Source organism: Micropterus salmoides, unplaced genomic scaffold (assembly GCF_014851395.1).
Source record: "Micropterus salmoides isolate LMB-PRFRI ecotype aquatic unplaced genomic scaffold, ASM1485139v1 Ms_hic_scaffold_10, whole genome shotgun sequence".
Taxonomy (NCBI): Eukaryota; Metazoa; Chordata; class Actinopteri; order Centrarchiformes; family Centrarchidae; genus Micropterus; species Micropterus salmoides.
In genome coordinates this window covers 12,566,263-12,579,885 of record NW_024040041.1, presented here as the reverse complement: position 1 = coordinate 12,579,885, position 13,623 = coordinate 12,566,263, and the positions used below count along the sequence as shown (strand labels likewise).

At 41.5% G+C, this 13,623-nt stretch overlaps 1 protein-coding gene across 1 annotated transcript in view; it reads right to left on the bottom strand.

The window, feature by feature from the left end:
- LOC119886119 (alpha-1,6-mannosylglycoprotein 6-beta-N-acetylglucosaminyltransferase B-like) overlaps positions 1-11,386 on the bottom strand; it is a 57,403-nt gene extending 46,017 nt beyond the window's left edge. The window contains exons 1-3 of the mRNA XM_038696657.1: positions 10,971-11,386; positions 9,557-9,669; positions 1,185-1,329 (exon numbers count right to left, since the gene is read on the bottom strand). Of these exons, the coding sequence (XP_038552585.1) occupies positions 1,185-1,329; positions 9,557-9,669; positions 10,971-11,038 (326 nt within the window). The 5' untranslated portion in view covers positions 11,039-11,386. The remainder of the gene's footprint in view (positions 1-1,184; positions 1,330-9,556; positions 9,670-10,970) is intronic.
- Between the last annotated feature and the right edge of the window lie 2,237 nt (positions 11,387-13,623).

Here is a 13,623-nt window from a genome sequence, read left to right as displayed (position 1 = left end):
CTTCAACTTGTCCAGCAAGACCCCTGCTCTTCCTTTTTTTTCACTTTTTCCAGCTGCCCAGGGAGGTGGAGGGGGTTTGTTCACATATCTTCTTCAACACCAGCCTTCCAGGGCACAAGGCTCTTTTTGCAGCATGCACCTGCTGTACTGGGATGCCCCAGGGCTCCATACTTGGCCTTCATCCTTTCTTCACATTGTATCTCTCAGGTCCTCTTCAGGCTCCATGTTTTTATCTCACCACTACTTTTTTTGTTATACCTTACCATTGGTATGCCAATTTAATTCACTTTTTTTTTCTCCAGCTCAACACGCACACATGTTGAGCTGGAGAACTACATAGAATATTCTGCAGACCACAAAGTTCATTCCTGAAGACACATGTACTGCCTTCTGAAAAACTTGTATTAACTTAGTATAGCTATCACAAGCTAATTAATATGATTCTTAAATAGTACCTAAGATAACCAGCCCCCACTATATAAACACTAGCCAACTTATAGTTACCTTAATTTTTTTAACACTGAATGATGAATGGATTAAATTAATAAAGAAGTTATGACATTACTCTGCATCTTTTCCCATGACGTTGTCACTGCAATCAGAGGAAGCTACACACCAGGATAAAAAAACACTTCAAATATGCATGAATTTTAAATTGATCCATAAGTACATAATAATACTTTAGTAAGTCAGTCAAGTGGCCACCACACTTGCAGCTATCCGTTCCCTCAGCAGTGTCAAACTCTCATATGTGACATAAAAACCTATTTAAAGTCTTCAACCCATGTTAAAATATTTCTAAACAATACAAGTGCAATACAACTGGGCAAATTCAGCTGATGAACATCCTGTGATATGATCGAAAGCTTCAGAATGGCTACTAAATCCACCTTGCGATCAGATTGTTTTGCCAACTGTTGTTTTCAAGGTCCAGAAACTCAACAAACAGACTTCTAATTTTTGTGGAGGGGAATCAACTTTTACTCCGTGACCCCCTCAAATGAGGCCCAAGGTACACGTTGACATTAAAGACATGGAAATTTCAACCAAACACCCACCACCGCTAGTGTACCTCTTTTACTTACTATATCTTGTACAGTTTTTGAAAAGTGCTCTTTAGGTTAGCTTGGCTGTATCTAATGTAAAACACCTGTACAACAGCATTGGAAACCAAGATACTGTACCTGTCCAGGGCAGAGCTGAGCTCATCCAGCCTGTGGGTGTCTGTGGCGTTGCCCAGTTTGGACAGAGCATCCATCCTCTTCATAATGACCTCCAGCATGTCACTGATTTTCCTCAGCACCCCACGAGATTCTGGGCCACCGAGCACTGAAAAACAAAGACCATATGAGACAAATATTATACCAAAGTAAACCGTTGAGATAGCAAAGTTACAAGGAGAAAGTGATAAATTAGGAATAAATACGATTTAAGTGCAAATTTGAAAATTTTATGGCATAGTACAGTCTGTATGTAAAGTAACATTTTATGAGACCACACTTGGCGTTATATTATGTAGAAACAAGGTCACAGGAACAAAACAAACTGCTTGTTATTCTAATGACAACTTTTTCTTTACAGAGATTCACTCAAGGTCACATTTTAAATCCATTTATTTTATGTTCCATTTTACTGTTGGTTTAAAACATCACTTCAGTTTAGTTTCTCTCTTCTTTTGCCTTTTGCCTTGATGATTAAACCAGTAGCTCACCAGGGGCCAGCTTTCCAACAAAACACAGGAGCTGGCAAATTAGTCTGACAGTATTGGTTATGTCTTCCTGCTTGGCTCAAATTATTAACGACCTGACTGTGATGCTGTTGGCGAACACCTAGTCAATTAACGAGCCTGCAGCTACAGTCAGTAAGGTCAAAGCGGGTCTCACACTGCATCGCTAGTGAGTCAAAGTCCAGACCCTGCACTGCTTCCTTTGATCAATTAAGCTTTGCAACTCAATGCTGAGTGTAATTACTTACATGTAATTGCATGAAAAGGGTTCATGTGTGCATTCACTGCTAAGAAAACACAATTATCAGCAGCAAGAAGTCAGTTTTTTCCTAAAGAAAATACAAAACTTAAGAAAACTAATGCCATCCTTGTGACTTGAGAGTGCATTTGTGGTTTGAACCCTGGAGAAAAATAGCAGAAACCAACAACAGTCTCATATTGTTCTTGGGGACTGGGAGTGAAAATAAAGCCTCACCTCTCGGTGCTCTCTCATCAATTGCATTAGGCTTTAGGAACTGCAATGTGTGCAGACTCACTTCTCCTGTCAGAGTTCATTTATCACTGCCCCGGCGAAAGTCACCTTTCTCCCAGAAGAAATTGTATTACATCACCAGTAAATAAAATAAGGACCAAGAGAGAAATCTCCCACTTCTCTTGGTCTGTGTGCATGTGTATGTATACACTGAGTGAGTGTGTGTGTGTGTGTGTGTGTGTGTGTGTCTGTCTTGAGAGTTTAAAAAAGGAAAAGAAGCACTTGGCATCAGAAACAAGAATTACAGAAAAAGTTGCAGAGTTAAACTTCTGCTCAAAAGTGAATTGGTGAGAGCCCACATATCCCTTTATTGCCTGTACATATTTTCTTCTTTGGCTTAGCACAGTTTCAGTCATTTCTAGAATATCTTCAGTCAAACTGGCCTAAAGACGTCTCGCTTTGAATAATTCAGCAGTTAGACGACAAATTTTCATTCCATAGACAGAAAAAGAGAGACTAAATGAATTCCCATTCAGACTTGGGGCTTCATAGCAGCAGTTTGTCAATGAAATTTGGAAGAAGAATGATACAGGATAGGATAGGAGATGAGATTTAGGAAGAAGTAAAGCATTGCAGGGTAATACATCACTACATTGTCCAAGTGGACACTCTCTGACCATCGTTGCCCGCCAACTGTCTGATGCCTATTGCATGTAACTGCAAGACCAAACCCTGAGCACCAAAATCTACAAAATAAATTCTTAATTATTTCACCATTCTTACATAAATTTATTTGTGAGGATTTTTGTGGAATCTGTGCCTGAGGATTCAGAATATTTGCCAAGTTCACCAGCAAAATCTAAACAAAGCCTCTGGGCTAAAGAGTGGGATGGATTCACATTTCTTCACAGTAAGGCTCCTCGCACACATCATGCTAGTAAATCACGATTACTGAGCACCAAACACCCTTCCTACACGGCACATTTTTATAGCTGAGCTATATATATATATATATATATATATATATGTTTGCAATCAACTGCTCATCAGGCTCCCTTTTACTCTTGCTTCCTGCTGCCTCTTGGGAAACATTGGCTAATGTGTTTTTTCCCCCACTGCACAGTCCGATGTGCTGCCAGTGGTCTAGCAGGAGCTGATGGTATCTATGTGTTAATGTAGAGGCTCCTCCCTGTCATTCCTCATCTGCTGGTTAATAAAGGGCCGAATTAGCAGCAGCTAATCTCCTTTAACGAGTCAATTTCGGAAGTGCCACAGTACAATCGATATTGTGAACAAATTCGAATTTGATCACCAGTTTACTGTAGCTTGCTGTGCACTGCGAAACACTGGCCAAGCAGCTGTAAACAGCTGCTTTTAGAGAGGATCGCTTGCTGCATGCTTTGTCCAAATCTTCAAGCTGTCCCTCACCCACTATTTTAACTGTGAACAACACTTTTTTCCAAGACAATGCAATATTCATTGACTGCTTTCAGCCTTTTACCTCTCTTATTTGTCTGCAAGCAAATTGTTCTGTCATTTCAGACCCTGCTATTCCCTCTCCGTTCAGCTGTTGCCCCATCACCTGATCCCGTGCTCCTAATCCTCCCATTAGCTCCGCAGTTAAACGGTATGGACCTGCCCTCTAGCCTGATAGGTCTCCACGAGATCGTCTATTGTGCCATTGCAGTCTTTTGTCTTGTAATCCTGCCTGCCTGTTGCCAAATTCGGCTCTTATCAGCGACCTCCGCACACTTTTCTTTCACATTACCAGTTCTGTCTGTGAATCATGCCTTTTAAGCCCTCACCCTGTTTTACTGAGCCATTGCAACCAAAGCATTTTACGTGACTTGACAGAGTCAAAGTATTTTGTTAAGCTTCAAAAAGCTCCCCAGAGAACGTCTGCTGGCACATAAAGCTCATCCTTCATGCACTTCTAGAGACCCTTCACCTGAACCTATTCATGTAGGCTAATAGACAACCTACCTTTCTCACAAAGTTTGAATCCGTCACGAGTCGAGTAGCAGAGCATCATGTTCAGTATCCTGTTCACCGCGACCCTTTCACCGACTTTGACGGAACTTTTTTAATGGAAATGAGGAGTGTGACAGATCCAGTTCATATAGACACAGAGGTGCCTGTGCTGTATGGCTATTGTTCATTTAGATAACTGAACTTAATTCTTCAACCAGATTCAGCAGTTCAGTATATTCCATTACAATCCGGTCAGAATCAGCAAGTCCTTGTGTTGGAGGCTTTGATTTAGATGTTTAAATAGGGATAATTAATTTACAGAGAGCCAAATTCAAGTCAAGGCCGTGTTTTTGTTTTCTAATCCAGTTAAATTTACAGCTTTATAATATCTCCTACATTTAGTAATTTATTCATCATCAACAACAACCAAAATTGATTGTAGCAGTGTGTCATGTTTGATTTATGTTTTTTAAAAATCTCTCTTCTCCCTGTTGGCACAATTGAGAGCCAAAGAAATAAATCCAGTCGTCCCTGACATGCATGATGGCTGGCTTTTCATAGTGAGGGAGAGCCGAGGGTCAGGCCTCTCCATCTCTCCTGTCACTGGGATAAATTCGTACATTCCCTCCTGCTCTGCACTCTTACACACACACACACACACATACACACATACCTGGGCAGAGAAACCGTTCCCTGACCTGTCACTCCTAATTCAAACATTCATTACAAAACAGGCCGATTGAGTTTCTCTCCTTTTGGCACCTATGGGGGAGCTGCCTGATCCAGAAGCGATTAGAGCCGAGAACCTCTGTCACTTATCCTCTGTGCAGCCCCAGCCTCTTATTGTGCTTGACAGCCTGTAAAGGGGGAAGGTACCTGTCTATGTAGCTTCATTTAAAGTCTTTTCCCTACCCAAAGTATGCAGACGTAGACCAACACATTTAGTTAGAAGCATGGTGATTTTTTTTTTAGACTGCACATACAGAAAGACTGCAGTCTTACGCATCGTTGATTTACCACAGCTTTAAACCATCATGTCATTTGGTGTTTGGTTTGTGTTTGTTTTTTCAATGAAAACAACAAAACCCACCTGGCAACTTAGAAGGTAAAAAACAGCTGACTCAGGGTCTGCTAATATACCCCTATTATAAACACATACTACTCAATTTACCCAGAAACACACGAGTGTCATAGCGTAGAAACATTTTTCCACTGCGGGGGTTCAGTGGTTTTATTTTTATTCTTTTGTGCTCTCACTACTCAGACTGTGCAGAACCATAAAAATATGATGAGCATTTGCATAAACAGAACATTCTTGCAGGAATGCAAAAGAAACAACAAGAATAGAAAATGCTACCTAAACTGAGCCTGGAAGTGAACTTCCTGACCCAGTTTGCAGCTCATCCTTCAGAGTTGGAAACAATACATAAGTATTCTCCAAAAGAGGCTGAAATTAAGCTGCATACTAAATATTATACAATGATAGAGAATGTTGTCACTTCTTCAATTAGTAGCTATGTTGCTTATGCATTAATTACTATCAGAATGATTGTGTGTGTACTGTACGTATGAGCACTGATGAGTGCATGCACATACTGCATGGCCAAGCTCAGATAAAGGTAATAATGCTGCAGCAGCTAATTTACAGAAACAGTTGCAATCACGACTATAGTTTGATTTCCCACAGCTTCCTCCAGGACACAATTTAATCAAGTGATAGGTTTACATCAACACTTTACACAAACAACAACTGGTTTTCCTCAACAGTCACTTCTGTAAAATACTAATAAGCAGCAGTTGTGATGACAGTCCAGGGCAAAAAGAAAAAAAAATAGAATGGAAATAATTGGAACGCCAGGAGCATGTTGTAAATCAGCCTCAGCCTTAAATTCCCCTCAAATGATGCTTTAAATAAAATATGCCACAAGGCCGTAAACAACAAAGCAATCTGAGACACATTTGCAGTTGAGTCTGATCAAGTGTCACTGCCCATCTTGGCTAAAACAACAATCAGTACAACCCCTGTTGTCGTACCAGATTCACAATTCAGGAAAAAATCACTGGCCTTTCCACCAGGTGACAGGAGCTTGTGAAAGAGTGTACAAGGAGCAGTCATCTTTTATTCACACCTCTTTTTTTGCCAGGCACAGAGAGCCATGCAGTCAGCACCACATTCTTTTCCAGTTATTCTTAACTACCGGTGAAGTTCCATCAGGAGCAATGGTCAGTTTGTTCTATTCATAACGCCTACGCACGCAGGAGGAGAGCACTTCCATTTCAAACAGATTATTTATCCCATTTTTCAGCCAAACGAAGTACTAAAGTTCACAGCTTTGATAGACCTGCAAATGCCACACCCACACCAGGAGCGATGTCGGAAAATGCTCATTTTCATGCATCACGTAGAGAAGACTGCTGAGGCATGTAATAAAAGAAAGTTCAGTCAGCGTCGCAGTGAACAGGATCCTGAACATGATACTCCTTGCACACCTGATGCTCTGCCACTGAACTTTGAGAACATTTTTCTTTTACATTTAATCCTGTAGAGTTTCAGTAGTCCAGCTACCAAAATGTAAGTAGTCGTTTTATTATTTGTTCCAGAGGAATTTCAATATGCAAAATGCATTCAGCGCAATAAATATAAAAAAGGGGGAAATGTATGGTTTCCACAGGGTGGTGTGGGTAAAGATTTAAGAAATCATCTGCCTTTCGTTGAGACATGGAGGACTCTGTTTGCCTGCAGCAAAATTGATTTTTCCATCACTTAGTGGATGGCAGTGAAAAAAACCTCAGGTAATGGAGTTTGCAGGTAGGAAAAGAGAAGACATTACCACCTGAACCATTTAGTCTTGCTCTGACCGGGGGAAAACCTGAAAGCATCGTAGGCCTTTTTCTCCCTTTGTGGCAAAGCCCCCTGTGGTAAAAGAACACACTGTGAAGGTGGTCTTCAAAGAGCTTATTAGAAAGCTACAATACACCTCTGGAGCCTTTAAGATATCTAGGATCAAATGCCTCTGCCTTTCATGCTTTCCACTCTAGTAGAAATAACCCACCCCACCCCCCTACGTCCACCCCCACTTCTTTTCCACATCATTAGTTTCCTGTACCTTCAAAGGAAAAATTTTGAAGAAAATGCCTGCATTTTAAATCTGGATATAGCTTGGTACCAAATGCAACTCAGTTGTATTTGGGGTCTCTGGCTCTAGAGTGTAACACTTTTATGATACATAGAAATCTATACTGCTGCAGAAAATAGAGCCTGTGAAAATCTGACAAGCAGGTATTAGAGTCTTGGTGCATCTTTTTATGACAAAAGTAATACAAAAAAACGGAATGAGAGAATGAGCTGGAGAGAAACATTTAAAAAGAAAGAGGTAGAGGCAGGAGACGGGAGGCAGAGAGGAGAGAGAGAAACAGAAGGTAGCAAGACAATAATAACGTATTTTTCATCACACGTTATGCTCTTCAGGCAATTCTTGCCATTCACAAGATGAGCGATACATGTGGTAGTTCCTCTCAGCGCAGCCTGGACATTTTGTTTACCCTTTCAGATTAAAAATGCTGTGGATGTTAATGCACATCCACTGCTTTTATGAATTTTTAAATTTCCTGCATGAATGCATGTCACACACATTTCAGTGTAAAGACATGGGTGAAGGAGTGTGTGTGTGTGTGTGAGAGTGTGTGTGTGTGTGTGTGTGTGTGTGTGTGTGTGTGTGTGTGTGTGTGTGTGTGTGTGTGTGTGTGTGAGTGTGTGTCCTGTACATGTATAAACGCATATATATGTATATACGCATATATGTCCTCTAGCTCTCTACAGCATGCAGCAGCAGAGGCTGGATGGGTGTGTACAGTAAGCGATATCGTGGTGCTGCTCTACGGAACAATTCATCCCAACCCATTCATTACTCTAACTCCCAGCGCCGCTAATCCTCCTTCCCAAACATGCACGTGTACACAAACACACGCATACACAGAGGATGAGATTTTACATAGCTTGACTCTGCCTGGTTAGCGGAGAGGCAGTGTTTAATGAGCTAGAGGCCAGATGCTTTCCCTTGACTGCAGCCTGAGAGTGGTTAATTAATCAGACAGCTCTCCTGTCTTACACCCCCCTCCATCTCTCTCACTCACCCTGAACCAGCACATACTATTTTACAAATGGGTGAGATCCTTGAAATTGTCTCCCATGATGACACCTGGTGCACCTCGGTACAACATCCCTGAATTTCACTGATATTCTCAAAGAGGTACTCCGACCAGTATTGACACTTTAAATAACCGAGCATCATTCAAGTGAGTAAAGTCAAAATGATTTTAACACCATCCTTGCATCTTAGGCTACACAACAAATAAACCACAAGGTGTCAAGCTGTTCACTGAATGGCTCAATGGTGGACAGCATTAATCAAGAGGGATGAAATGATCACTGCTGCCTAGTCTGAACAGAAATAAATTGAGATCCGTGTGATATTTTATAAATACAAACTACAAACAACTGCTGTCCTTGGATGGGTTGTGATAGATAGCAGCACTGCTTCTCTCCGTTCCAGCTGGTATCTGTCACAGAGGATGACACGCAGTGTCAACATTGTGCCAGGCGGTGATAAAAAGGTGAGAGACAATAGTCCAAAAGCTAACATTGACTCTCCCAAATGGATAGTGCTGTGGTGGTATGCAGAGGAACATAGCACAAACACAGAACGTGCTGAGAAAGATAACATGTTCCTCTCAGGGATGGTGTCTCTCAAACTGTTTGGATTTCTTCCTGCAAGGTCAATGTTGCTAGCTACTACTACATTTGAGTGGCCATTTAGACTTTGTAGGACAAAATTAGATTTGTCTAAAGGAAGGAGACCTTGATAAACCACACAGCTGAAATGCATCATTCAATGTCTCTAGTACTGGCTTGCTGTCCTTAAAACCTGACATAATTAATTAATATTAGTGTTAATATTAATTTCACTTTTAAATATTCACTGCCAAAAAATCCCACTGGTGAACTACTTCCTCTACATGATAAATGCCATGTTTCTGGTAGATAAAGATTCACAAATCGGTAGTACCCACCTCGGCCTCCGGCTACTAGTAGGACTACTAAAAATGAGTTGACTTACATGGGAACAAGGTCATGTGGGCACTGAGCAGAGATGAAAGCAGTATTTTTTTTTTTTTTTTTAAATCATGGAGGTGAAGATGAGAGAAGAGATGAGCCTCTCCGGGTGACAGCACCCCCCGACGCGAAGTGAGCTGGTCTGTCAGCCCGCTGGCGGCAATCAAGGAAGCCCCACGAAGCTCACAGCGTGTTCCAAGCCTGTTCATCACCAGCGCGGGGCACAGCCACTGGAGTCACAGGCGACCAAGCAGCACTGAAGCCGCAGGCTTACCTTCGGCTCGCACGGTGAACGGGGAATCTCCTGGTCTCTTGGCCGAGAACTGGCCCCCGAGAGAGGTCATTAGAAAGCACAGGCTGAAGAAGCCTATCCCCACCACAAAGATCCTGCAGGACAGAGACAGGAGGGTGATTAAGTGACACGGGTGCCTGACAAGATTAGAGGCCATGAGACAGACACAAAAACAGTGCAAGAAAGTATTACAAGAAAATTCACTTGTACTTTGTGTGTGTGTGTGTGTGTGTGTGTGTGTGTGTGTGGTGGGGGGAGTTGGAAATGTTTTCTCCCAAGTTCATATTTGAACCAAATATGCCATCTCAAATGAACCACTGCGTGGATGTTTTTTTCTGAATCACGCTGTGCTCAGTGAGCTGAGATCCAAAATAAAAGCATTAAATTACAGGCGGATGGCTGCATTTTGGAGAGAGCAGTGAACACGCAGCGAACACTTCGCAAGTTCTGAAGCTTTGAAAACAAACGTTTTGGACCGATTACCTCAAAAATAGCTCGTCTGCACGCTCCAGCAGTCGTGCAGAGAAAATGTTTGGGGCTGCAGGACCGACTGTCGCACCTCCATTCTGTGCACCACAGCTTGCTTTCTTGAATTTTTATTAGGCAGAAAACTGGCAGACACTCAGCTAGTGAGTGATAGCGCCATGGTACTATCCAATAGGCCTATGTGAGGTAATGAGTTAAATAAAAAAAATAGAATTTGATGTTCAGGGAAGCTTGTCCCCATGATTCTACCTCTTCCCTCTGTTCCAGCCACTGAACTGTAACAGTATGAGCGTATGAGTTGCTCGTTGGCATGTTAAATTGGGTCTGGAGCCCTGGCAGAGCATAGTGTGCAACGCCTCTTTATTCACTCCGAAAGCGGTAAAGAATCAGGGAACTTTACGTCTGAAGGAGTGACTGCGCGTACTGGCAAGGACAATCGCCACCGTGGTGATCACCCATTTCTTAATGCTAATTAGTCACTGAGCTTGTTTACAACCTATCTGGTCAAATTTGGAAGTTTTAATGAGTTTACAATGGATTGGTTTGCTTTCACTACTCTCTTCAGCTGCGGGTGGTGAAACTTTTAGTTGCGTATGCAAACGTTAATTATGGCACAGTGGGCTTCCCGTTGATCCAATCAATGCCAATGGTGTGAACTTGCAAGACTTGCAACCAGTACTTACTTACAAAGACTAGCATACATGTTTACAAGGCGATATAATAAATACCAATTTAGCAGTTTTTTATTATTATTTTCATTTAATAATTTCATCTTATCATTTTTAGATGATGCGCAATTAACAGCCGTCACGATGTTCAAAATTAGCCAAGTGAAGGTAACGTACTATATCAAAAAGGTGTAATTCTACATGTCGGTAAACAGTAAAAATGTTAGCCTACACGTTCTTACCTGAACGGTTTGAAAGTGAGAAGACATCTCCTCACCATAATGAAAAGGTCGCTGCTGGTTGCAATCATTTTCCACACACATAGAAAGCGCAGGGTCTCCTTAACATCGTGCAAGTGTCTATGACAACCGACCTCAAAACCATAACTTTCAACCAGAGTCTCGAGGAGTGATAGAGCGCGCGATGAAACAGGCAACTTCCCAGCCCGGCAGCTGTCCGTGCTGTGTGTGGACAACTTCAGCGGTGCGTCCTGCAGCACCAGCAGCTGGTCGGTGGTCCTCTTTCCGATTCTATAGGGAGGAGGAATATAGGAACGCAATCTGGGTGATTGTCCTTAAATCAGTTAGGGTTGTATCCTAACACTGTTCAAATCCCTGCAAATATTGCGGCAATGGGCGCAACAACACAGGGCTGGTGAGTTCCTTTAAACTGACTGACTCTTCTCACTGTATGAGTAGCTCTTTCACTGTGGCTCGTTTACTGATAGTGCCATCTAACGACTGGAAAACGAAATTTGCTTTCTTTTCTGATATTTAAAGAAAACCGATGATGGATGAAGAAACAGACAATAATTTAAGCATCTCAATCTAATAGCCTACAGTAGCTATAACTAACCGAGTATAAAACAGTGAAAACAAGTCAAATTAATATCAGTGTTAGCAGGGTTAACAGGCTTAATATGCAATAAGTCCTTCTCAGTACTGGATAAATGGCAGCGAATTATTCATCATGACTGAAACATGTCTGGGATTGAGTAAATCTGACCCAAAGGCAGATTAATCCAGCAAAACACATCTCTATATAATCCTCTCAATGACATGCAATGTTCAAAAAGACATTTAGCATCTTCTTTTTTATTGTTTTTTTATTGTACAGTTATTTTTCCCTTGAAGTTTCGTGGCACATTTCAGCACCGCGGACAGCTCCGAGCGAAAACCTGCAAACAGCAGCTCAGCAGCGACACCCAGCGGGCTGAACACAGAATTGACACAGTGTGAAACCGAGCTGAATTTAAAATACATTATTAAACTTCGAGAAGAAATAGTAATTAAATGACTTCATGATCTATTCTAATTCTGCCATGGAGCAAATTAAACTGTGATACCCTGCTAGTAATATAAAAACGTTGGCTTACAAGTTTTACATTAACAGGCTTGATACATTTTAAATTAATTTTATTACTGTGATGGTCACAGCCACATATGGTATCTACCAAATCACACTCTCTGACCTCATTAGTTGGCTTCCTACATAAAGGTTAGTTTCATTTGCAGTCAACACACCCAACAAATTAATATCACAGTTTGTTTGATTTGGTATCTGTTCATTTTCTTTTAACCTGAAATAGTTTATAATGCACACATTTTAACACTATAGGGTTAGAATTATCGGTTATATTAATAATTTGTTTCTTTGTCTTTGAGTTACTGTGGTTAATGGAGGAGGTAAATTACTGTTGGAGCAAAAGGTGTGGCTGAGGACAGAGGACTCTTAAATCCTGGAGCCAGCTCCTTAGGCCAGACCTTGTGCTGCATGTCATGTGGGCATTGGGTTTATTTAGTTTTGCTTTGTATTTAGTTGTGTAGTTAGTGTCCATATTGTTTAACACTATACATATACACCGAACAAAATTATAAACAACACTTTTGTTTTTGCCCTCATTTATCATGAGCTAAACTCAAAGATCTAAGACTTTTTCTGTGTACACAAAAGGCCTATTTCTCTCAAATATTTTTAAAAAATCTTTCAAAATCTGTGTTAGTGAGCACTTCTCCTTTGCCGAGATAATCAATCCACCTCACAGGTGTGGCATATCAAGATGCTGATCAGACAGCATGGGTAGGCCTTAGGCTGGCAGGTCTATCACACAGCACAATGCCACGGATGGCGCAAGTTTTGAGGGAGCGTGCAATTGGCATGCTGACTGCAGAAATGTCCAGAAGAGCATTTATACAGGTGAGACTTGATGTCGGTGTACTGTCTAAATGTCATTAAAAGTCGTCCAGGGCCACATCTAGTGTTGGCCTAATGGACAGAAAGCAGCAGCATCCTCTGTTTCCATGGCAACTGTTTTCATTCGCCTTGGCTCTGCCTGTTGCCGCTATTGCCCCCTAGCCCGTAGCCCAACAGGTTCGGCCCTGCTGATATTACGAGCCTGGGCTGAGGTTTATAATGCACCACTGGTCAGATCACATTCACTTATAACTTACTTGTAAGATGATAACACGACTGGTCTTCATCCGGACTTCATGACGGAAAATCTCAACAAGAGCACCGTGAAAGGAAGCCGATTATGCGAGTGTACACATACAAAGTGAATGACAAAAATATTTTTATTTAAAAAGCAACATCTAGCTTTGGCTGTACAAATGAGCAAAACACTCAGATCAGCAAGTGCTCATTGAATCTGAAGTAAGCTGTCAAACCTTTTCAATGAGAAGATGAATCCTAATACCACCTGTACACAGTTCAACCAAGGACACTACCACCGTCAGCACCCTCTCTAGGTATCTCTCATACTTTATCTTTTCTCTTTCATGTCCTCCTTTTCATTTCCTTTCCTCCATTGTTCTTCCCCCAGTCCTAAGCAATTCTTATCTATATTGTTTTATTTTTTTCTATCTCTCTCCTCCTCCTGCTTCACATTGACCTCTC